The sequence below is a fragment of the Meleagris gallopavo genome, chromosome 5 (assembly GCF_000146605.3).
Source record: "Meleagris gallopavo isolate NT-WF06-2002-E0010 breed Aviagen turkey brand Nicholas breeding stock chromosome 5, Turkey_5.1, whole genome shotgun sequence".
Classification (NCBI taxonomy): Eukaryota; Metazoa; Chordata; class Aves; order Galliformes; family Phasianidae; genus Meleagris; species Meleagris gallopavo.
Window position 1 is genome coordinate 23,698,309 of NC_015015.2, and position 24,379 is coordinate 23,722,687.

At 43.1% G+C, this 24,379-nt stretch overlaps 1 protein-coding gene across 2 annotated transcripts in view; it reads left to right on the forward strand.

Moving 5' to 3' along the window:
• The first annotated feature begins 1,007 nt into the window (after positions 1-1,007).
• The window catches only part of LOC104911116 (tetraspanin-18-like), a 27,482-nt gene continuing 4,110 nt past the window's right edge, over positions 1,008-24,379 (forward strand). Inside the window, exons 1-5 of one of the 2 annotated variants that reach the window (XM_019615570.2) lie at positions 1,008-1,306; positions 18,440-18,531; positions 19,301-19,495; positions 19,960-19,968; positions 23,197-23,203. In XM_019615570.2, the coding sequence (XP_019471115.1) occupies positions 1,288-1,306; positions 18,440-18,531; positions 19,301-19,495; positions 19,960-19,968; positions 23,197-23,203 (322 nt within the window). In that variant the 5' untranslated portion in view covers positions 1,008-1,287. Of the gene's footprint in view, positions 1,307-13,459; positions 13,525-18,439; positions 18,532-19,300; positions 19,496-19,959; positions 19,969-23,196; positions 23,204-24,379 lie in introns of those variants that run through there. The other variant, XR_004159900.1, reaches the window with a different exon arrangement.

Sequence of the window (24,379 nt, forward strand, 5' to 3'; positions counted from 1 at the left end):
TGTTCAATAAGAGCACAGCTAAAATGTTTGCTGGCCCCATATCTTCCCAGAAAGAATATTCTACTATTCTACTTTCCTCTTCTGAGTTTAGCTGCTTGGATACAGAACAATGCTTCTTGTGAACAAACCTGGCCAAGGGAAGGGCAGGGCTTTTTCCTGCAGGCACTTTGGTCTGTCACAAAGCTGTGGGATTGTGGGACTCTGCAGTGAGGTGGCTGCTTCACCACTACACACAGATTTGTCTTCAGAGGTGTCTGCTGAAGTATAGACCCGGGAGAGGAAGTAATGTGGGGCCAAGTGCCACAAAAAGCAGTGCCTGTGTGGGAAGGGCACAGCCTGGGGCTGAATGATGCTCCCCTTGGATTAAAGGAGGTGAGAAGGGAATGGCACAGGTCTTGATCCCTTAGAAACACAGCTGGCTCTGTCGCCTTTACAGGCAGTGGGCACACCTCAAGTCTATGCCTTTTGTGCTTTCTATTCCTTGCCTTCCTGAACACTAATCCCCCAAGCTCATCTGAAAAATTGTGACGGTAAAATGAGGAGGCAGGAAGATTTATTGAAAATCTTAGTCTGAAAGAAGCTGCATTAATAAGACAGCATACCTGATTAAAAAAGACCTCAGCGTGCTGGAAAATAAATCCCACTGAGTGCTCAGCATCCTGTCTGAGTCACTAATTCCCCAGGGCAGCGAGTAAAGCAAGGAAAGCAGTTGTTTTCATGTAGGAAAAACAAAACATGTCCACTTCTGATGTGAATCCTGGGGACGTGTCTCTTCAGAAATGCAATATGGGTTGGTGTCGGTGAGCTGACAAGTACACAAATTGATTATTTTTTTCTCATCCTTTAGACAAAGCACCTACTAATTTCGGTGGGACTCCTGCCCACATGCATTTTGTGTCTGGAGCTGTCCCAAAGACTGAGGTTTGTTAGCACTGGGGCACGGGGAGGGTTTGGACAGATGAGTCAGATTTTCCACAGCTCCAACTCTAGTTCCAGCACTGAGCATCAGCAAGATTATCCTGTTTCTTCCTCCTGTGTATCTTCTGCAAGGGCTCTCCCCACCACTCCTGATGCTTCTTGCCGTCTGGAAGTCTAGAAACAGCTTCTTGCCGTCTAGAAAGGCTTCAGCACTCCAAGGTTTCTACTAATAATATCCGCAACTCGTGAGGGAAACAGCAGAGCATTCCTGTGGCTCCCAGAGACTTTATAAATACTTGCCCAACTAAAGACAGCTTACAACTCTACTTTGCTTCAGAATCTCACAGATCTGATGGAAATTCTCAGCTTATGAGAGAGAAGAGTGCTAGTAAGTGACTGCTAATGCTTTGAAATGAGCTGCTGTGGGGCTGAGGGCTTGAGCCAGGAGCACTGCAGAATGTGCATGATTGTTGCTGTTCTGACTATGGCAGATGATTTTGCTTTTCTCATTTACAGCTTTAATGGTTTGCTAATGTCTGATCTAGGAATATTGTATAGCCTATCAAATAGGAGTGGTGTAATGGCATTAGTAAGGGTAATTGAGGCTGTTGCGATAATCTTATTTGCTCTTTAGTTTGTTAATTGAAAGTGACTTATCTTAATATACGACAGAAAAGAAAGTTGCTGCTCTGTGCTGCCTGGACATCTCAAAGGGAGAGGGGTAGTGTCAGTCTGCACTGGTCTTGTGTTACTGTGGGGCCTGTAACAGCAGTGAGCATCCAGAATTGAGTCAGCGTAGTATGTGTCAGGCTTTGTGTGTCCGTGTTTCCATTTCACATAAATAACAGCGTGTGCTGTTACCCATGGCTCTGTGTGTCTCCTGCTGCAAGGCTCAGTGTGTCAGTCTGTCTGCGACGTGTGCGGTTGTTTCGGGGGCCTTTATGGGAGAAGATGGAAATGAGACACATCCGGGCTCTAGATGCTTAACCCTGCAGATGAAACTTGGCGTTTTGTCTCCCATCAGCATTTGCTCGTCACTACAATTAACATTAATTATGGAGGTACTTATGTGAACACCCTGTTAACCCTAATTAGAGTTAATGGAAGATGCATGTGGATGTTAACGGGACAAGAGACAACCAAGCTTCCATTTCAAAGGTTAAATATTCAGTAGCTCCCTCTTAGACGTGTCAGCATCCGATAATCACCGTCAGACTTATGCAAAAACAGAACAGTTTCACCTTTTTTTTTCCCCACCGATGATAGCCACCTTACACTATTTTTTTGTTAAATTAAGGAGCAAACAATGGTGTGGCAGTGCCTTCAGCTACCATTTCTAATGTAATTATAGTGACTCTTCCCCATTCGTAGTGGATATTCTCAGAGACAAACTTCCTTAGCAGGCACTCTGCTGTCCCTTTTGCTGTCCTGCTAAGAGATGCTGGTAGTCAGAGGAGCTGGCGGGACTTGGCTTTATTCAGAACATCTTATGAGAAGGAGCTCAAGGCCTCAGCTCTTGAGTAGGTCATGTAATATCCAAGATCTGTAAGGTTCTCTTCACAGAGGTATTACTTGAAGCTGGAAGGACAAGAGGACTTCCCTCTTGCTTGCACTCACTCATTAGCTGTCTCATTAGCTGTCTTTGGTATTTTGAAAACCACTGTCGAAGAAGAGTTAAGGCTGCAAAATGCACCCACCTCTGCAGGTGCTTCTTTCTGTGCAGCAATCCCAAGTATAAGAACTTGGCTTAGGTCTTGGATTTGCCCATTTCTGGAAGAGCTCATTGCTGCCTGGGGTTCTAACAGCTGACATTGTGGAGCAACAGGCTGCCCAGGAGCTGGTGAGGATGTGACAGAGTGCTTGGTGTTTGGGCTTGATGTGAAGTTGGCCTCTGCTCGCATTTTACCCACAAAGTGAACTTGAGGAATATTGGTAGGTTGTGATTTAGCCATTTTTTAGTATATCCTGCTAATGTTTTCATGTAGTTTTTTCAGTTGTCATTAGAAGTGCATATTCTATTTTGTGGTGGTCAAAGAATCTGTTAAGCTTTGTAATTAATGGTAGATCTCTAGTTTAATGTGTGAACTAATGCTTCTGCAGGTCAGATCTAGGTGAGCCTTTTTTCCTCTTTCTTTTTTTGCTCATGGGTGTATATTTTTAATGGCTGTGTAAAGCTCAAAGTGCCTGCTTTTAAACTGATGGGAGCAAAAGGCTTTTGACTGTATTTTGTTCTGGGATTTGGAGTAAGCTGCACTGGTTTGATAGCTCAAACTGTACATTGTTTAAAGAGGGTAGATGCTAAGAAATTTTGTTCTACACTATGCGGGGTTGCTAATTTAGCTCTTCCTGCATAGGTAGAGCATCAGAATCCCCTACTGCGGCATGGCTTACCCTAGCTTATGGAAAAGGACAATTTTTTTCTGGTGTATCTACATTTAGATCTTTCAACAAAAAAATGTATGCCATCTTTAAAAAGGCAAATGCACCCATATTTTAAAGTTTCAGTTAAAACACTCACTAAGCCTTTAGTTGCAGTAAGATCCTGGAAAGGGAACGTAGTCACAACATAACTTCTAACATACATACTTCAACTAGAAAAATGTGGCCTCCCTTGGAGGAGAAGCTGACAAATCAGGCCACACTTTGGTTGTGGGATTGGGAAAGTGAAGCACAGTCTGAACAAAGATAACTCAAACACATTGAGGTTAAGGACACTTCGCTCCAGGCGAATTCCTTTGTTTTTATAAGCTGCTACAGCTAGGCTGTAAAATGGAGGTCTCCAAACAAAGCTAAGGTAATAACCACCGGTGGTAGCTTAAAACCAACATCATAAACTGAATCCTGCATTGTTTCTTCAAAATAAAGAAGGGATGTATGAGGTAAATTTCTTCTTATCTCATCTATGATTCCTATAAATGTATACCACTGGAGGCAGAGATCTTGGCCAAACCACTGCATAATTGACATCCTAATTAAAATAAGTTTGTTTTGTTGGTTAGTTGCTGATACAGTATCCACCAACGTGGTCATTTTTTTCCCGAATCAGATCTGACATTAGAAAAATATCCTGCCCTCAGATGAATTTCTTAAAAAAATAAATAAATAAATAAAAATCTGTAGCCCAAGTAATAGTCCAGCTGAAGGGATTAATTTTGGAATCACTGAGCCAAAAGTGAAGATTAAGTGGTAGTAAAGTCATTGTTCTGGGTTTTTGGTACAGGCTTAGTAGTATTATTCTGGCTTATAGGAATGAATCCCCCCAGTCTGTATTGATAGCTTCTTTACTTATCTGGTCACCTCTGACTTTGCCAGGAGGATATCCTAGCTATTCCCCCAGAATGCTTTGGAGTCACCTAATTTACTTGTAATCCTCCAAGATAGCAGGAAAAGCAGCAGATAAGTATTAGCTGAGAAACCTAAACTGTTTCGCCCAACGATAGTCAAAAAATAGGATGTTATGTAAGGAGATGTCATCTCATCGAAGACTGAATTTCTGGAGCTGATATTTCCATACAGGATATGCGAAGTGCTTAAATGAGGGCTTGCTTGGCATCCACTTTTATTCTGTCATTCATACACTTTGACTCAGATTTTTGGATGCTTCTGAGCAAAGTCACGTTTGCTGAATTTGTCAACTTGCATGTGAAAATCAGGTGACAAACAAGAATATTGCATCCGATATATAGTGCAGATACCTGTGTTAAGCAGTGTATTTGCAGAAGAGTGGGAAAGTTAGGAAATAAAAGAAAAAAATGGAAAACTAGAGCAGGGGGCTGCAGAAGCTGCCTGGAACACTTGCTGGGTAAGTTGGAACAAAGGCAGGGGGGCTTTCTGGGTCTCCGTACCCACATGTAAAAGGAAGACAGGCACAGAGCTTCACATGGGGCTCTCAGACTATGATGTGTAAAGCACAGGACACTGAAGTGGTATTAATGACACAAGATGGTTTACGTATCACCAGACATGCAAGATGGTGACCACAAGTCATGAATTGAAATTTGTCATAATTTATCTCTAAATGCAGCAAAACTCCACAGTGTCTTCAGAAAGATTTCTTTCCCCACGCTGACAACAGTGATGGGTGAAGAGGCCATTAAATGCTGTGTCACTGCAGACTTGTGGGTGCAGAGCTCAGAGCAGTGTCAGGCTAACCAGGAGTATGTCTCCTGAGGTCTGATTGGCAATGCTAGGCATTGCTTGAACATCTACTGCTTCCTATGTCCAAACCTAAACCTGGACTGCTTTGGCTTTTTTTGCCCTCCAAACATACCAGTGATACTTTGAAAAATATACTGGTTTTGGCTGGAAGGCAGCATTGCTTTTGAATGCCGTGCTGATCAAGAGAAAGGCACAGCTAATATGGAATATAGTCAGCTTCAGCCACCAAAAGCTGGTGTGATTATGCAGATAGAATTCAGACCAATCCTGATTGACATGGAGGTTAGCTGGCACCTGCCCCTTGCAGGAGATCTGGTTTTGTCAATATGTTCTGTTCTTTGTTCTCCCTGAAAAGATTACCAAGTCTTTGTAAAAATAGGAATTGCTGGACAAGATCCAACTCTGTTCTTGCTTCTTTTTGGGTGTGAACGGCAAGGCACTCTGCTGCCCAGTCACAGAGTGGGGTTTTGTGCTGTATGGAGACCATGTGAGCTTCCTCATAGTTGGTGTTTCAGTTCATGCCTTCATGATTCACTGGTACATTTGGAATTAATCCAGCCTTCTGATTTGGATTAGAGGAAATTTTATGTCTTCAGTTACCTACTCATGACAGGTAAAATATTAACAGAGACTGAGTAAAAGAAAATTCATCAGCATCCTGAGTATTTCCATGCTTAAATTCGCTGTTTCATTTTTGAAAGAGTCCTTATGACACCCTGTCAGTGCTCGCCAATTCTTACATATAGAGATGATTGATGGTGCTTCAGGTTTTGCCCCAGGCTATTCCCAGCATCTTGCAAGTGATTCTGGTAGAGAAGTTTCACTGCTGCCTTTGTGTGTTATTCGGCTTACAATGGAACTAAAACCGTGCAGGCCCTGAACCACTTCAATACTAGAGATACAATCCTTTCTCCCTGGAGCTCACAAACCTTAAAACAAAGCCTGTCTGGGGAGACTTTTTGGCACTGTATTAAATATCCTTGCTGAGAAATGTTTTCTTACAATTACGGCCTTCCTAATAGGCACCGTGGGTAGTATCAACACAAAGCTATCTGTATTTCATCATCTGACCCGCCTTAACCCCAGCCGGTCTCCTGGAGATGCAGAAAAGATCTGTTCTGCACAGAGGTCTTGTCTTTCAGGCAACGCAGAAGTGCTTACTTAGAGGACGAGCTCTCCAAGAGCAGATGTGATGTTTCCTACGGCTGAAATTCTCCCCACGGAGCAGGCTGCCTGAAAGCCCTGCATCCACCCCATCAGCGCCTAGGCTGCGTTCCTCATGTGCTAGGGGTCTCACTCCCCACATCTCTCCACTTAAGCTCCTTGCGGATACATTGTGCTTAGGGATTAAGGGTAGTTTGGGAAAGCATGGATACTGTACGCAGTGTTCTTTTCCCTAAGGGGAAATAAAGGTGTGCTCTTTTAACTTTTTCACTAATGTTCTGGGTCAAATATTTCACCATAACGAAAATGAGCTCCCAGATTTCACTATGTTTTTCCCACCTGAAAAATTCTTTTTATTCTTCTCCTGAAGACGTTTTTAAATCTGTCAGCAATGTGAGTGGGATTTAGATCAGGCTCTGAGCAGTTAAGCGTTAAGGATAATGTTATAGTAGAGAAAGCATTACAGGTGACAAAAGAAACGAGCTCCCTGTTACCCTCACCTCAGGAAAGCAAAGCCACAATGCAGTGGAGAAAAATGATTGATTTTAAAATAAGAAAGCAATCAAAATGGATTACTGTGAGCCACAAGGCCTTCCCCTTTCAAAGCAATAGATGTGCTGCCTAGCTTACTGCCAGGACAAACAGGTGCCTCTTATCCAGAGTGGGCCATCAATAGGTTCTGCTAGCTGCCCAGGGACGTGAACTGACTGCTCAATGCCTCATCGTGTTAGGTGTCAGAAGGGTTAGACTCATTTTTTGTCTCATAATCCCTAGAAGTGCTGGGGTTCATGGTCCAGGCTTTGATGACCACGTTCCCCAACACCTGCATGGCTGCAGCAGAGGTGATAGTGCTGATGTGGCACTCAGCTCCGTCAGGCAAGTGGGCACCCAGCAGCACCTCCTGAACAAACACAGAGTTCCATAAAGTCTGTAATCAAAGGAGCATCTTTTGCTTTTTAATATGTGCTGAATAGGTTCATTTGTAAGCTTATTATGACTTCAGAGAGAGAAGCTATTAGGGTGATCATTAGCCGCCTGTGTGAACAGCAAGAAAAACCATGGTGCTTTCCAGAATAAGCCCTCTTTTTAATGGTCGTGCTCTCAGATGCATTAGCAATAACCAGCCACCTCTCTTTTGTGTTACCTTTGCCACAAGTTAAGGACAAAGAAGAAAGGGGACAATGAACCACACACTTTCAGAATAAGTTCAGATGGGGAGAAAAATGAGGTGTTATGAGAGCAGCAAATTCACCAGCATGACATTGTGCATCTTGACGCAGTATCTGTTATTCATTGGGAAAGCAAAAACAGCTGGGAGCCAGCCTGCATGCCTTGGTTAGACCTCACTTAGTCCTGCCCCGCGGTCTGAGCTGCGCAGAGGGGAGGGCTGTTGTCTGCCTGGAAGCTGATGGCTGCTGGAGCCCTGGGTTGTGCTGCTTCTGAGGGAGGGGAGAGCAGCTAGGAACAAGTACGCCAAGGTTGTGAGATTCATTAACTAGTGCTGATTTTCCTGTAGGTCAGCTGAGACTCTCTTGTGGGCTGTGGTTGTGGTTCTCCCTCTGCTCCTTCACCTTCTTATTTGATGGATGGTTGTGTGTTCATACCTTAATCAGAACAAGTGTGCTGGAGATCACTCGCACTGACCTTTTACACCATGTTAGCTGTGATTTTATGTCCTGGAGTAAGTCAGAGGTACTGATTAAGTGAAACTAAGTTTAGAGTTACACATGCAATATGTGGCATATGTATCAGTTTGGCTCTAAGCAGAATAACTTAGATTCCACGTCTGCCTCTCTTCACCTAGGGTGTTTCTTACCACCTCTGTTGCATTCAAGTTTTACTTAAAATACATCCCCTATACCTTGTGAGATTTATTTAGTTTCTAAAGAGCTGCATCATTTTGAGTTATGAGCTCTGTGGGCTCAAGAATTTCCTATTGTGTATAGAATTCATGGCACTTTGAGATGTGGTTTTCTTATTGTTAATAGGATTTAAAAGATGACCATCAGGATCTGATAAATAATGCCACTTTTCAGATTTCCAGCAGTTTTATTTTATTTAGAATTCTTGAGATCTTTCATTTAAGACAGGCTGTTTTTACAGGATGTTTTTCCTAACCTTTGATTTTGTAAACTGCCTAAACCTGGAAAAACTGTTTTGTTTTAGCATCTGTGTAGGCAGATGGAACAAAGGGATTATTTTTAATATATATTTTTTATATATAATATAATAATATATATTTTTTTGGTAGGATAGCTAGTACATTCTCATTTGTTTGGGATTTATCAAAAGCAATTAAGAATACTAGTCCCCCCAGTTAAAAGGTGTTAAAGGGTAGTGGTATTTTTCCCACCTTTTCCTTACAAAAACAAAAACAAAAAACAAAACAAAAAAAAAACACCACTGATCTGGAGTTCTGTTCTGCATTAAAACAGATGATAAATGTGGGGGTTTTCAAATTGCCTTGTCCATGGGCCCTTGCCTATGCCTTACAGTACTGCTCTGCAGCTGCTGTTCCTTGCCAAGGAGAGATCATTATCATCTGTTTGATAGGGCAAGGCCATGTGGCTCATGGTGATCCATTTTGATTGCCTCCTTACTTTAAAATCATTCATTTTTCTCCGCTGCATTGTTTCCCTTAAGTCTGCAAAGGATCTGGGAACTTTTTAAAGCATTGAATATTGTGGTCCGAAGAGGACAGGGTTGCCACAGCAACTGCCCGGTGTTTCTGAGATCTATTCCTGCATCTTTCCTAACAATCATGAATGTCACAAACTGCCGAGGCATTTGCTGCAAACAAAGCATGGCTATAGAAGAAGAGAATGGAAGAGAGCACCAAGGAGCTGATGTTTGTAAGGGTGAAATGTGTCAAGCTTCAGGAAGAAGTGGCAGGCGTTTATGTTTTATGTTTAGTGCCCTGACTGTCTGGAGTGCTGTGCAAATGTCTGGGGAGTCTCAACACTTGACAGCACCTGATGTGACAGTAATGTCACTCAGCTTGTGATGCAGCTGCATGACCCACTCTGAGGGTGACATTTATTCCATCCTGGGGGAAAATATTTGCAGATATAGGAGGCCAAAGTTATCTACCTCCCTTTTTGTATGCTAAGTAAGTTTCTCTGTGGGACAGAAAATGTCTTGCAAAAAGTGGAGGTTGTCAGCCAGAAATAATCATCCTATTCACGGGTCTCAGCATGGACCAGGGTGCAACCTGCTGTACTATGGCTCAGGAGGTCTAGCATATCCATTCCCCTTCTAGCCTTGGTATTCTTATCTCATGAACAGAGTTAATATTATTATGTTATCAGCACATACAATCTTTGGGTGATCTGTTTAGAAAGATGGTCTGTTCCATATGGTTCTGTTGTACTGTGGTTAATATGAGGGAAAGTACACCTGTACTTTCTTTTCTTCCTTTGAGGAATAGAACTTAAAAGAGTTGCGAGCAATTAGATGCATTGGTTCTGTACAAAGATCTTCTTATTTAGGGTGGCTGATGCCTGTGTGAGAAAGGCTGTATGAAAGAGCCAGACCTGATTATTAAACTTGGCTTGGGAAGGAGCCAAAGTGAGCAGTTCATGTTTCGAATAGTGCTGTAAGCACATTTCCACTAAATGGAATGGGATGGCTTGTGGCCTCATGCTCTACTGGTACTTCAAACATGTGCATGAGCACTTCTCCAAATGTTACAACATTTGGGACGCTATGTTCCACTCTGGGATTTCTGCCTTTCCATCCAGAATGTTTGCATACGTGTGGAAGATCTTACCACCATATGATTTCATGTAGTCTGTGCACACATCATGCAAAGTTGTAAATATAAAACTTAACTGCTAAGTGGTGTATTATTGTTCTTGTTGCTAAGCTGGTGTTGTCTATGTGAAGCTTAAAGGGGTTCAGTCCAGCTCTCTTTGTCCTTCTATGTGCGACTGGTGTGCTCTTAAGCACAGCTGCTTTGTGGCTGAAGTGTCTTCATTAAGAACAGACGGACAAGGATCAGGGAGAACATGGTCCAGTTGTCCAGAGAACTCTGCTTGGAAATGAGATGGTGGTTATAACAGCAGATCAGATTCGTATAAACGCTATCCCCAGCTTCATATGACTTTAGCATTATAAAAGCCGATCAAGTTATTGTTTTAAGATATAAAATACCCCTAAGGGCCTTGCTTGCTCAACTGTTTTGAGGAATTAAATGCTCTCAGGCAGTGCAACAACCTCATTCATCGTAGTGTTGCAAGGCAAGTTAGTCATGAGTGGTAAATGGGCCCGTATTACAGTGACATTAACATTTTAATGCAACTAAAGAGGAGGTAGATTGACTGTAATTTAGTATCTAGTTGCATGGCCTTGTGCAGGTCCCCTCATTGCTGCTCCACAGGGGCCGATTATAGTTGCACAGTGCACTTTGGGATCTAATTGGATTTACATGCAGTAATGGAGTCGTGTCACAGCAGTGACTTTGCTATGTAAGCACTATGAAATTCCAGTACAACTAGTTATTTATATAAAAGCTATTAGTTACAGGATAATGCATGGGACTGACAGATTGTGCCAAGCTCCAATTCAGGAATGGCAAATGTTTTACCTTTTTCTGAAGCTGTTGCATGGGACTGATGAGAAACGGAGCCCGCTGCCACAGAGATGTTTATCCTCAGTATAAAGGCAGTGACCTGTTGGGGAGATCCAGCAGGATGCAACTTCTGCCTTCAGCTCCTCCTTTGGCTGGATATGTGGGGTGGCATGTGTTTCTGTTTCCTAGATCCTGCAAATGTGGTGAGCAAAGGGGGCTGGCAATAGCTAGGGGCACTAATTAAACCAGGACACCCATAAGCTATTCTTCTGGTGGTCTTCCTGCACCAGTTAACACGCAGGAGACTGGATTTCTCTCCAAAACCAGTCAGATATTTCTCCGTGACCCACTGCTCATTCCCTTCTTTCTCATACTCTCTCAGCTGCTTTTTGCCTTCTGTCTCTTTGCTCTGGCTCTTCAGCTCTCTTCTGAGCTGCAGAGACCAACAAGATCCTCAAGCTGAGCTGCTTTTCCTTCATCAACACGCAGTCTCCACAAAGAACTGCTCTGCAAGCAGTGAGTACAAGGAGAAGCTAGTGCTGGCACGGAGCTGGCTGTGGTGGCTGATGACACGGGCAGGGTGACAAGGACAGCGTGCCAGGCACAGCTGCTCAGTGGCTGAGGCAGCATGGTTCGCACACATGCGGCCTGAGGAAGGAGGCTTGGCCTACACCATAGCTCCAGCTTCCACTGTGTTTCCCCAGCGACTGTAATTAGAGGCATCAGCTTGCTCGAGTCACAATTAGGCATGGTGGTTTTGCACTTTCTACAGTTCTCCCTAATGACAAAATCGTAGCTATTAACCGAAGTGAGTCTGTTTGGCACGGACTTCCGCCCCTTTAGGGCTGCAGAGTGAGATGGAGTATTGCTATTGTTTGGCACCAAACGTGCTCTTTTATCCCTTCTGACACAGCACCTGCTGATGCCTCTGAAGCATTCAAGTTCTTCCTCTCTGTGGTGCTTTAAGTTCTTTTAAAATATTGTGACTTAAGGGGAATTTAAAAAAAAATAAATTCCTCTCCCACACAGACCTTTGAGGGCTTGTATGGATGTAATTATATGCACGCACAGTAGGAGCAGGAATCCCATCATCCTGACGATTTTCCTAATGATAGGTTTCTATAGCACAGTGCCATTTGTGCTTTAAAGTTAGAGGCATCTTTTCCTGGCAGCAACTGTCCTGGGGTAAAGACATCACAGGATAGAACAGCTGGAGAAATTGTCTCTCAGCTGCATGTGCAAAGCTCAGGACAAAGCGTTCCCTGCACACAAAAGAAAAAGATAAAAAGCTGAGGGTGGGCTCGGTGTGCCAGAAGGAGCACTCCATTGTGTGGCAGTGATGGTTGCTCATGTTCTGTCTGCAGCTTCTTCAAGCCACCCTCTGGAGGTTTCCATGCATACTGCAGCCAGCTTGGATGGTTGCATGGCATGTTCTGACAACACGCTGACCCCCAAACGTGGTACCAATTTGGGGCCCATCCAGTGGTGCAGTGGACGTGTGGCTCAGCTGCTGGCGTTACCCAAAGTACTTTGCAGCGGGCAATTGGCTGAGACTGTTTGCATCCTCCATGTTTTCAAACGGGAGCCATCCCCACTCGTTGTTCAGAAATGTAGCTCCGTGGTGACAGAGGAAGGACATAAAATAAGAGGGATTAATGCAAAACAGAAAGGCTATGAATATTCATTAAATGCTTTATACTGTACTAGTTTCAGCCACCTCAAAACTCTTTGTTCACTTCCTGCCGGCAGCAAACTATAGACTTCTACTCACAGAAGTCTTCATGGGAGGCAGTTTTCAAAAGCAGGTTCACAAATGTTTGTGGGAAACAGATGTTAAATACACCCGCTCCAGAGATCCTGCTGAAATTCTGGCATGCTTGCACCACAAGGGAGCAGAAAGAGGGCCAAGCACCTTATTGATCATTTTGGAATATCTGCGAGTTCTCCCAAACGATCTGAGGAGGATGAATTATTTGCTTCCAGTACCTACAATCCCAGGTGCGTGCTGGGCCCTTGTGGCCCAAGGTGCTGATGGAGGATGGGGGCTGTCCTGCCTGCAGGTCTGGTAGTGGCAGTGGGGCAGGTGGAGGAGCAGCCAAGGGGCTGCCAGGGCGGGCAGCACTGCAGCTTCTCTGTCTATCTCTCACTGCTCCCAGACAGTGAGAGAAAACTGTTTGCTCAGCTTTGTGCAGAAGGTGGCTGGGAGGCACCCAGCATCTCTGACCATTGCTCCTCATGGGCCTCCCAGAAACACATCCCATCTCCCTTCCTCTGCCGTTTCCATTTTCCCAGTAAATGGGCTGTAAAGTCACAGCAGATTAAAGTTTGTCTAAACCTCCTATAAAATATTGAAGGTGCAGCTGTGATTAATCTAGTGCTGTTGTGGTATGAGGTGCATACATAACGGCGGTACGGATTTACGTGTGGTCTGTGGGCATTAAAAACACCCCAAAGCTTGTTAAAGAGATTCTGAGGAATCAGATCCCTTGCTGGGTATTAAAAGCTCTTCATTAGTGCTAATGTACACTAAATTAAGGTGGTTAATTAAGGCGATGGTGTGTTTTAATAAGTTATGTACTTAACGTGACTGTATTTTATTGATTTCTGCAGTAATTGTGTATTTTTCTCTTCCAGGTGACAGAGAAATATATGGGGTACATAGGCAATTAAAGACTAGAAAAGACAGTATGCTTCAAGTCCTGAGATTTGCTAAGGTGAAGCTTGCTTATAGCTCAGTTTTTCTGCATCTCAGATGCTCTCTCTGTTTCTGTCAGGGCTGATTTGATGTAGCTGTAGTGTGCAGGAGTGAAATAGGAAATGCATGGCTCACCTGCTGTCAGGTGAAGTCACCTGTGAGGTGTAGAGCAGCAGGTCATCCCCCTTCAGTCTCCTAGTTATAAATCTGCCCCATCTCTGTTCTATCAAGAATAATACTCTGTTTACTGGAGGGAGCCATCTGTTAGACAAGCTCTTTTAGCAGAGCCCAACTACTTTTGTTTAAAAGGGGTTAGATACTGCTTGCCAGTGGTGAACATAGAAATCCCCATGGAAGAAGGGTACACTTTGAAGGAGGCAAGCAAGCTGAGCCAAATTTCCAGGCCTTTGAGCCAAGAGGCGTGTTGCCATGTTGCTGAGGAAAGGATGCAGTGGAGTGAAGCCAGGCCGTGGTAGTCCTTCATCACTGGTGAACCTGAAAGCTTCTGAGATGTTTCTGGTGACATATCCACTGGGACAGTCCCTGGGAATTGATTCATTGACATGGAAGAGAGTCTGGTCCATGTTATCTAATTCCTTCAAGGACTGTCTGGCAGTGAATCTGGAGAGCTTCAACAAATATATCTTCTACTATTACTTGGTTGCATTGTGTATGAACATGGGAGTAGGTGTAAGTTAGCACCATTTGTTCCTCAAGCTGTTGGCTAATATTCTGAACAGCAGATACAGATACAGTTCTGATACAGCAGAACTGCCTAGGGAGACTAGGGAGCCTCAATCCTTGGACATACTCAGGACTTAACAAAATGTGACCCTGAGCAGTCTGCTCAAACTTCAGACTTGGACCAAACCTCGAAATTGGCCCAGACTGGGGGCAGCGGGTGTTTGTATTCAGTGACATCCAGAGATCATATCAAACCTACATTTTTCTGTGAGTCTGTCTTCACGATAAAGGCAAGAGTGCAATTGAAGTGAAACTACAGGTTTCAGTCCAGTGTGAAAGGGATGTGGGAGTAGAGGAGAATGTCGGTGATAGCAAGGAGAAGCATGTAAGCAGTTTTTGGGAGAGTGGTTGAGCAGCTGCCTTTAGATATGTGAAGTTCAAGGTATAGTTTCAAGGCGTGCAAAAATGAATGTCAGAAGGAAGGAAAGAAATGGTGGTTGGAGAACAAAAAATTGCATTGCCTTGAAAACCTGGACTGTATTCCTAACTGATGAGAGCAGCTGGGGTATGTTTCATGGCCGTGCTGCTGGGGTGTTTTAGCCTCCTCATCATTTTCCAAGATAAAATTTGTATGAGGGGGAAAATGTTGAATAAGCTGCCTAAGAGAAAGTGGAACGTTTATAGCTACATTTCAGACAAAAACAAATGCGTCTCATATGTCTCACAGATCTGAGATGGGACAAGCCAGGGAAAGCATCTGTCAGCCGCTGTCTTCTGCAGTTCTGACTGTTAATGTTTGCTTAGCATTAAATGTCTCTTGCAGAGGAGAACTTAATCTCTCACAAATTTGAGGCCTGTAGGAGGGGAGAGAAGATATTTTTAAAGGGTAGATTAGGATGTATTCGTTCAGATTTTATCTCATTTGTACCAGCGTGCAGCAGGAATAACAAAATTTATTTGTGTGTATGGCTGAGAAGTAGGTGGGAATGCATCTCTTGGGTCAGGATTGTCCTTTTGTGTCAGTTATTTTCTTGCAGTTTGTGATTAGTGACTTCATGTAAAATGATTTAATAATTACATTAGTTGCAAGGAATATTATTTGCATTTTGCTTGAGTTTGTTTGTAAATAATGTTAGTTACAGACTATTCCAGTCTAAAGCACTATGCATATGTGAACAAGATGGTAATATATTTCAGATTTGTTGGAGTGCTTCCACTCTGACTTGAAATGGTTTTAAGTCTTGTGTAAGAAATCAGATCATGCTTTTAGTTAATGTCCCCTGTCACCCAGATGGTGAGCATTCGTGTGCTGTTTGGGGATCCATGTGCCCAGAATAAATTGGACAGGGAGCATCACGCTGCTCTGTGCAGGTGTCCCCAGGCTGCAGGCATTGAGGCAGTCACTCAAGGTTGTATTTATTTGTTGTTCTGCTGTGTGAAGCCTGGTAATTTTTGAAATTACAAATCTGAGCCCAGCAACAGCACTGGTAAAAATTTATGACTCAGACAAACAACGGAGCTCTCACTAGTCAAAGCCAAGCATGTATTTGTTTCTAATGCTCCCATATGACTGTGACTGCATGACCACACCAGCACTGGCAGTCATGTTCTCAAGACCTGATTGCTGAACATGTTTAGTCTCCTTCCCTAATTCATACCTAGAAAACATTTTAACATACCCAGTATAGAGAGGAGCAATGCAAGAAATGGTAGCTTGTCTTTGAAAAGACACATGAATCAGAGCTGTTCCAAGAGAGCTCATCTTGCAGAGGAAGCAGACCCAGACATGGATAGTGAATCAAGGCAGGAATGTGATTTATCAACTCTGCAAAATGGCAGGACAGGGTTAGACTCAGGAGTTGCTGTTCTCTAATGTGGGTGCCTCTGCATTGAGATGAGCGTGCATGACACAAAGTAACACAATACAGCTGAATCGGTTTCCTATTTATTCTTTTTTTTTTTCTTTTTCTGCCTATGATATAGATTAAATGTGGGCACTCAAGGCAGCAGGACTTAGAAGTTTCTCTGATAATTTTCAGGCTCTGGCTGATAGAATGAGATTTAGCTGTCCTTGTTTCACTGGAGCATAACCTTTGTGTGATGATGGGAACATCTGGGTGTCACTAATTCTGGGGCTCTTGAAGTATCAGTATCTCCTCCTCTTTCTGGAATATTGGCAGATGTGGTCTTAAACCCTCAGGAAGATGTGGGCACCTCTTCCAGGCCCAAGTAAGAGCTCTGTGCCCCACTTTGTCTCCTGTATTCACTGGAGCTGGGCTCCGAATCTGTCTGGGTAGAAGAGTTGGATGTAGGAGGTATAAGGAAACAAATGTTGAAGAGGAAAATATTGCCTTTGTTCTCAGGTTCCAATTCCAATTGGTGTTCTTCCAGGAATAAGGTGGATTGTAGAACTGGCTTTTTGAATGCACTGAGGATTCCTCTCGCAAAGGGGCTCCCTGAACAGCCCCAGGACAGCAAAGGCACACTGTAGTGCTGCCCCAGGCAAGCTCTGGTGCTGTGGAGGAGCAGTTACACATGTGCTTCATAGTCTGCACCAGCTTCTGCATCGCTCTATACGTGTCTCTATCTGTTTTGCCACTGGGAAGGAACTGTGTTGATTTTTAAACCAAGTAAAAGAAGTCAAGCAAACACACACAGCGTGAATCTGACTGTTTACCTCAGCATCCTCTTGCTGGGAGACTTGGGGTTTTCTCAGCCCTTTGGTTAAAGAAGAGTAGTTTCCATGGCCATAGAGGGAAAGACAGCACTCCAAAGTTTCTGTGGCTTAACAATAACAACGAAGGAGAGAGAGTGTTGAGGTGCTGGAACAGGCTGCCCAGAGAGGTTGTGGGTGCCCCATCCCTGGAGGTGTTCAAGGCCAGATTGGATGGGGCCCTGGGCAGCCTGGTCTAGTATTAAATGGGGAGGTTGGTGGCCCTGCATGTGGCAGGGGGGTTGGAGATTCGTGATCCTTGAGGTCCCTTCCAACCCTGACCATTCTGTGAGTGAAGGAAATAGTTTTATTTCTGGTCTGGTAAAAATCTTGTGTAATTTCTGTTGGTTTTTTTTTCCTTTCAATTGGATTGCAGAGTGCTTCATTAGCAGCATATAATCGGATGCATGTCTATTTTGGGAATGACATTCTCTGTAGTGTAAGGGGAGGAGATGGGCTAAGAAGCACATGAGCTTTGGGAGGGCTTCTCTAGAGAGCTTAGCAAAATTATGTCTCTGTTTGCATATATGTGCTTCCTTCTGTACAAGGTGCAGTGACTTCATTAACTTCTGTTTCAGTGAAAATTTTACTATTTTATGTATTCGTTTGTCCCTGTAGGGTGATGGGAGGTGAAATTACTTACTGGAAGATGCAGCCACTTCATTAAACAGCAAGCTTTTGGGGTCAGGAACTTTCTTCCAATGCGACTTCACCTGGTCAAACTTAGTAGATGCTCTTCCAATACAAATACTGTCCTAAGCCCTTTATGGTCTAACTCAGACCTATCGAGATTCAGAATGGACATTTTTTTTTCCTGTAATTAAAATCTTACCAGCTTTAATCCACAGGCTCTGCCTGCAAAGACTTGTGCAGGATGCAGTTTGAATAACAGGACTTCAGCAGCCGACTAACATGTCACACTGCATGACAAGCAGGTGGTGTGCCCGTGTGTGGAACTGAGCTGAGGATGGCCTCCTCAAGCCCTCTCTCTTTCACATACCACAGTCATTCTCAATGTCTGAGTGTTTCCCTGAAAATATTCTCCTCGTTCACGTGGCTTCATTCCATAAGGGAGACTTGTATGGAGCCAACTGTCCAAGATGCATGTTTGTGAGACTAGCCGATGGGCACAGCTTCTGGCTCCTGTGTCGATACAGCCTTCTTTCTTGATTAGAAGTATCCAGGTGTGTTCAGTGTTTCTTCGACTTGGCAGACCTTAAGGACTACAAAAAATAAAACAAAATTAGCCGTTGTTTGCAGTCAGATTTTTTTCCCCCAGCATTTCACCCTGCAAGCAAAAAGCCAAAGCTTTCTTTCAACCTTTCTATTTGCATTCCCCTCTACACCTGGAAGAATGCAAAGGGAATTAACAGTGATCATTATCTCTTATTAGCCTGTGCTATGGTACTCTGTTCAGGTAAAAAATGAGCCCTTCTGTATAATGAACTCCACAGGGTCTGGAGGGAATAGACATGGAAATAGGGCTATGTCATTCAAATAAAATTGAGTGTGCTAAAATATTGTTGGTGTTTTGCAGGAAGTGTTGGATCAAGCAGCCTGAAGACCATGGAGGGAGACTGTCTGAGCTGCATGAAGTACCTGATGTTTCTTTTCAATTTTTTTATATTTGTAAGTATTTGGAATCTCTTGATTCCTTCCGTTTCCAGCAGCCAACAGAATAGGCTGTAATTCAGTAAAGTTACCACCGAAGATCCCTCAGCTTTGCGCTAGCAATCACCAAGGATATTAATTTATGGCATCTGAAGGTGCTAAGACATTGAGTAAAGCAGCCTGGTGGCCACTGCTGTCTTCATTAAGGTTGTCCTTGGCAAGGAAGACAAAGAAGGAAGGCTGTAACTTATATTCATGGTCTGTCTTTGAATGGCAGAAGAAATCGTTTTCTAGTCCTGGGTGCCCTGCTGAGGTTTCTGCTAGCAAACAGAGATTTTTCTACTACATTCCTGGTCACCCATGTTGCTCTTGTCTTTGATGGAAAGGGTGGGAGCACCCAGCCACCCTGCCCCAAGTGGGGCAAAGTGCCCTTCTGTGGTGGGGTGGGTTCCCCTGTGCCTCTTCACTGGGCCATCCCCTGCAGGTGTAGCAGAGACTCAAGACTCAGTCTTTCAAGCATTGGGCAGAGATTCAACAATTGGTAGAGCAAAGTGTTAAGAAAAGATGTTTTTGCTGCTAATGTTTCATTGAGTGAGAAAGAAATGCTGAGACCAGCATAGCAGCATGTCAGCAGTCACCTTCTCAGCAGAGAATGTTTGACACAGAAACAGATTTTCCAAAACACCTTTGATCAAAAAATACTGATGAAACCGATGTTCCCGCAGCAGCTGTTAATGTTGACCTGTCTCCTTCTTTGCCCCTCTCTCCTCTCATTGTGCTGTGACAGCTGGGAGGAGCATGCCTTCTAGGAGTTGGGATCTGGGTCATCGTGGATCCAACAGGTTTTCGAGAGATCGTGGCTGCCAACCCTCTGCTCTTCACAGGAGCATACATCATGCTGGCAATGGGAGCAATGCTCTTTCTGCTGGGTTTCCTTGGCTGCTGCGGTGCCATCCGTGAGAACAAATGTCTCCTACTTTTTGTAAGTGTCCTTGCACTTTATTAGCCTTTTGGTGCTTCCCAAGAATGGGGGTGACTCTTAATCTAGACAGGTGATGCTGCAATTAGTACATGAATGGGCGTCCATTTTTGCAGCCATTGTTCCCTTAGATATTAAGTAGGCTTTAGAGCACTTTTACACACAGCTGGAAGTACAGAGAATTTGCTTCATCCCTGAACCAGGCTTGAGTCTTGTGAGTCTGAATGTGGGGTTGTATTTTGACTTTGTCAAGCTTTGTCTCAAAAACATATAGAAAGTGATCAAAACCTGGATACTTTTGGACATCCAAACCATTAGCTCCACCTGTAGATTCATTTCTTACTGGTTCACAACAGAGCAGAGAGAACATACAGACTGAAGCATCTATGTAATGAGGCCCCACAGCAAAATGCCTAGCTCTGAACTTGGATGATATCCTTGTGTTGCAGCTCTCAATAGGTAGTTGGTTCTTCATGCAACCTGGTCTGCTCCTGAAATGAACCAAGTTTGTTCTTTTCAGGCAATTTTCCACTCAGAGAGTTAAATTTCACTCCATCTACTCATCAGATAACACTTAAAATCAGTTTTTCTGACCCCTGCCCTAAGTTCTGATACTGCAGGGTTTTCAGCCATTATCTGTTTGCAGAAAACATTGTCAGTTAGATGTTAAAACACAAAGCTCAGTAGTTTTTCTCTTTTTTGACAAATGTTGCCTTTTGTTTCTTGCTCATGATCTGCAAGTTTGTTTTTATTTTTGTTTAAATGTTGATCTTACACTGTTTTGTTATGATTCTGTCTTGCACAGCTGCTTCACAGTAAAAGAAGGCTTGTATCTTAACAGAGCAGGAAAGTCCACTTTCTTAAAAACAAAGCTATTTTTTCCCTAGTGTTCAGCTTGGCTCCACTGAGGTGAATTCTCTCTAGCACTTGGCTTGCCCACCCCTTGACTTTATAACCTGCATCTGAGAGCCTCTCACTGGAAGCCTTTGTGGATAGGATCGCTAGTGAATCATCTGAGAAGTAAATCAGAAAACTCAATATATCACCTGTCAAGTCAGGGAAACCTGCCCAAAGGAGCCTCACAAAATGTAAAGAATCAGGCCCAAGTGAGGCTGAGTTTACTCCAGAGCCTAACCTAGCCAGATTAAGAAACTAAAAGTTACATTTGATGAAAAGAACTGATTACAAGTGAATGAGAGAGAGAGAGATTTTGAGTTTGGACAACATAAGCAGCATACAGATAGAGGAAGAGGGGACTTCTGCACTGTACTTTGCTGACATAGCATCACTGAGGTCAGTAGTGGTTTAAATACTTCTCCCAGTGTTTTATTTTTGCTCCAGTGCACTCAATTTGTGGCTATTATTTCTAACTCATAGAAATTGTTCTGAGTCCTGCTGCTTTATTTATTTAGTTTTGTTATTATTTTATTGCATACTTGGAATTTGAGACTTCAATGGGCATGAGGTAATACCTGGAACTAGCAGGAACTCTGAAAGTAATCACTGGATGAGGAATTAGCACTCCAGCTTCTGACGTCAAAGTCAGCTCTCATAACCTGCCATCCAGTGTCCAACAGCAGAAAAGCACTTGCACAGTGATCTGTGCTGATGCCAAGTGAGAGGAGATATTTTACTAATTTCTACTTTCTGGGAGGCCAGACCAACTGACACTAAAATACACAAAAGATCTGTGAAACCAGAAGTCTAATGGGAGTGTTTTAGACTTAGAAAGGGCAAACCGTTCATGAGCGTATGCCAGTGAGACTGGGAGCTCGCTTGCAGAACTGAGAGTGTTTGGCTTTAGAGGTGGTACTTAGGGAGAAGTTGCCTGATCAAATCAAGTCCTCTTGCAAAGCTGTTAAAGAATTGATGAGCCGGGGTTGCTTGAGTGAGATTTCACAGTGATGCATAATGTATATGTGAAGCTTTCGGTTCAAATGTAAATAAAGGATAGAAGGGACAAGACGGATGCACGCATACATGTTCTCTAGGTTTGACTTCTGTATTTACAATGTCTTTTATTTTACATTAAGCTGCTTGTCTTTTGGAAGGAAAAACAACCCACACTCACCACCACTACCAACAAAAAATCCCTGTGAAACCCAGCATGCTGCATTAAGCACAAGGCTGCGAAGTATTTCTAGATTTTCTAGCATTTGGATGTGGCTCACAAAATGCAACAAAGGTGGGCTTGAAAATTCAGGATTGACTTAATTCTGGGTTGTCTTAAGGACCGTATGACTATAAAAGAACACCATAGAAATCAGAATCCAGAGTGCTACTGAGTGTACAAAACGGAATGTGTGCAAATGCTTTTATTTTGCCACAGGAGACTGAATTCAGGTTTGAAAAGAAGTCTGTGTTAGCTTGATTTGGCTTAGCTGTGAGGGTAGGTGTCCTTTTTTGCACTCTTTTAATACAGATAATGCAGCCTCTCTGGCTTTCCAACATGAAAACACAAGTCCTTTGCGTTTAAAGGCAATGACTGCTCTTTCTGCAACAACTGAAGCTGGAACAGTAGGTGTTTTGTGGGAAAGAAATGTGAAACATTGATTTGTGGAAGCTTCTGACAATTGTGGAGATGTCACCAAGAGGTGAGGATTTTTATCCACAACAGGAGATCCCATTTCTAAGGATGATATTCAGACCCTCACATTGGATGAGTGGGGTGCCTTTACACAAGTGCCCAGTCTCAGACATGGGCTTGTATGTGAGGCTGTTGTGTCCCATACACTGTGTTGAGCAGTTGGCTGTCCAGAGTGCTCATATTTCAGTAACTGCTTACTTTAGTTCTGTGAGGCAAAACATAATAAGCAGATGCTGTGTTGCCTTAAAATGCAGAATGAGAGCAAGTTCTAAAACACGGATGATCCATCTCTTTTTTTCTCATCCCCTCCAATGGCTGCTTCTGTGTTTTCTACAGTAACTACTTCAAATCCGTAATGCACAATGTAAGTGTATATCAGTTTGGGAATGATAATGAATCTTATCAGAGGTAATCTGGGGATGGTTGCTTATACTTCTGCACAGACCTGTGCTGGAGCTCATATGAACTGTATCTCCCAGCAATCAGTAAATGAAATGCAATTAGCAAGGTGATGAGATTAATCACTTGATCACCACCTTAGACCTCTTAGTGGCTATGCTGAGATCCCTTGATGGATGATGATGTGGATTTGCAAAGTATGGTTCATCCTCATCACTTGCTCTTTGCCCTCCTGTGGTGAAATCAAAAACAAAATAGTCTCTGAGCAGGAAAAATAGAAGCTGCATGTAAAAGTCTAGCAGTAAGAATAAATTATAGAATTAACTAGTTCAGCAAGTCAAGCAACAACATTCTGTTAGCAGCCCTCTCCATGTGACTTGCCTTGTTTGTCGTTTGAGCCTGGGATCCTTTTCTTTTGTTTCCATTGCAGAGACAGAAAGACAAATGGGACAGGTTAGTGTGTGTACTTTTCCAGTGGGGAAAAATCACTTACAACTCTGGTAATTGACACCAAAAGAACACTTTCCCATTCCAATTTGGTAGTCGGAATTTTCTTTCCATTACCAAAGTACATGGTGCATGGCATTCCATACGCTGTTTGTAAATCATTGCTCGGGGATCTTAAATAGCACTTCTGGCCCCATCTGCCTTCCTTCTGTTTCAGAAAGACCCTCAATAGCCTTTTCATGCAGAAAATAAAATCAAGATCTCTTTTGTGTTTATTTCTGCTTGTTGTTTCAACCACTTGTACCACGTGTTTGTTACCTTCCATATGAAGCAGTCTTACCAAGTTCCCTATTCACATGGTACCAAAACGTAAAGACATTTCCAAACCACCACTCAGACTGGTAAAATCATCTTAGCCTGTGGTCTAAATCTTGGAATCCTTACATTTCTCAATTGATAATGTCTTTGTATGACCATAGCATCATAAAAATGCCCATTTTGGGGAACTGTAAGTCTGAGCTAACTTAGTGTTTTGTCTCCAGAAGTGAAAATTAGAAATGCTGTTTCAGGAGAACGTGTGAGCCTTACCACTTTCTGCTCTGTTCCCCTCTGTTCCTCTGCATCAACAATTGTTGTTTGAAGGATGCTAGAGAACACGTCCCTGCCTGTTTTTTCGGTGTTTGTTGTGGACTGAAGTGAGACATCAGTATAACTTGGGATCAGTCCTAAAGACAGACTGAAATGTGAGCTCTTTCTTTTTTCCTTCCCTGGGAGATTTGTTCCCTTCAACACTGTTTTCTTCTCCAAACTGTACTTCAAGTTGTGGACCAGCTTTCTGCGCTGCCTTTGGGGCCCCCATACTTGGCTGTGGTTTCTCAGTGTAGGGGTACCATATCGGCATGTAGTTATATTGTTTCATAGCAGCTGAGTAACTAATGTATCCAGTGCAACCCCATTGTGCAGAAGGGGATACTTTTAACCAAGGCTAATTTTTCCTGAGATAAACTCTAAAAAGATTTCAATTTTGGTCACAGGTGTAAGTATTTCAGTGTATGTCCCACTACCTTTTTCCAAACACAAAATGAGCCGTGGTTATATTACAGTGAAGCTGTTTATGATTGTGATGAACAAAGATGTACATATGTATGTGTATGCATGTTATGGGTTACCTACATCATTTCCCCTTGCTGTGTCAGGACAGTTCAATCCTATATGAGCATCTACACAATCATATAACATTTTCCATCAAACTAGCCTTTACTGTTTTAACCTGGTGCAGATTCATCAGGGGACACTAATGGCCACTTTACCCATTAGAACACCCATTAGAACATGGCAGAACATGCTGTGAACTTCCATGTCCTGTGGCAGGGTCAGAAGATGGCTGTGACTGCCCCAGGTTATTGTCATAGGTTTTTTTCATTATTTTTTTTTTTTCCATCTCCGTGGTAAAA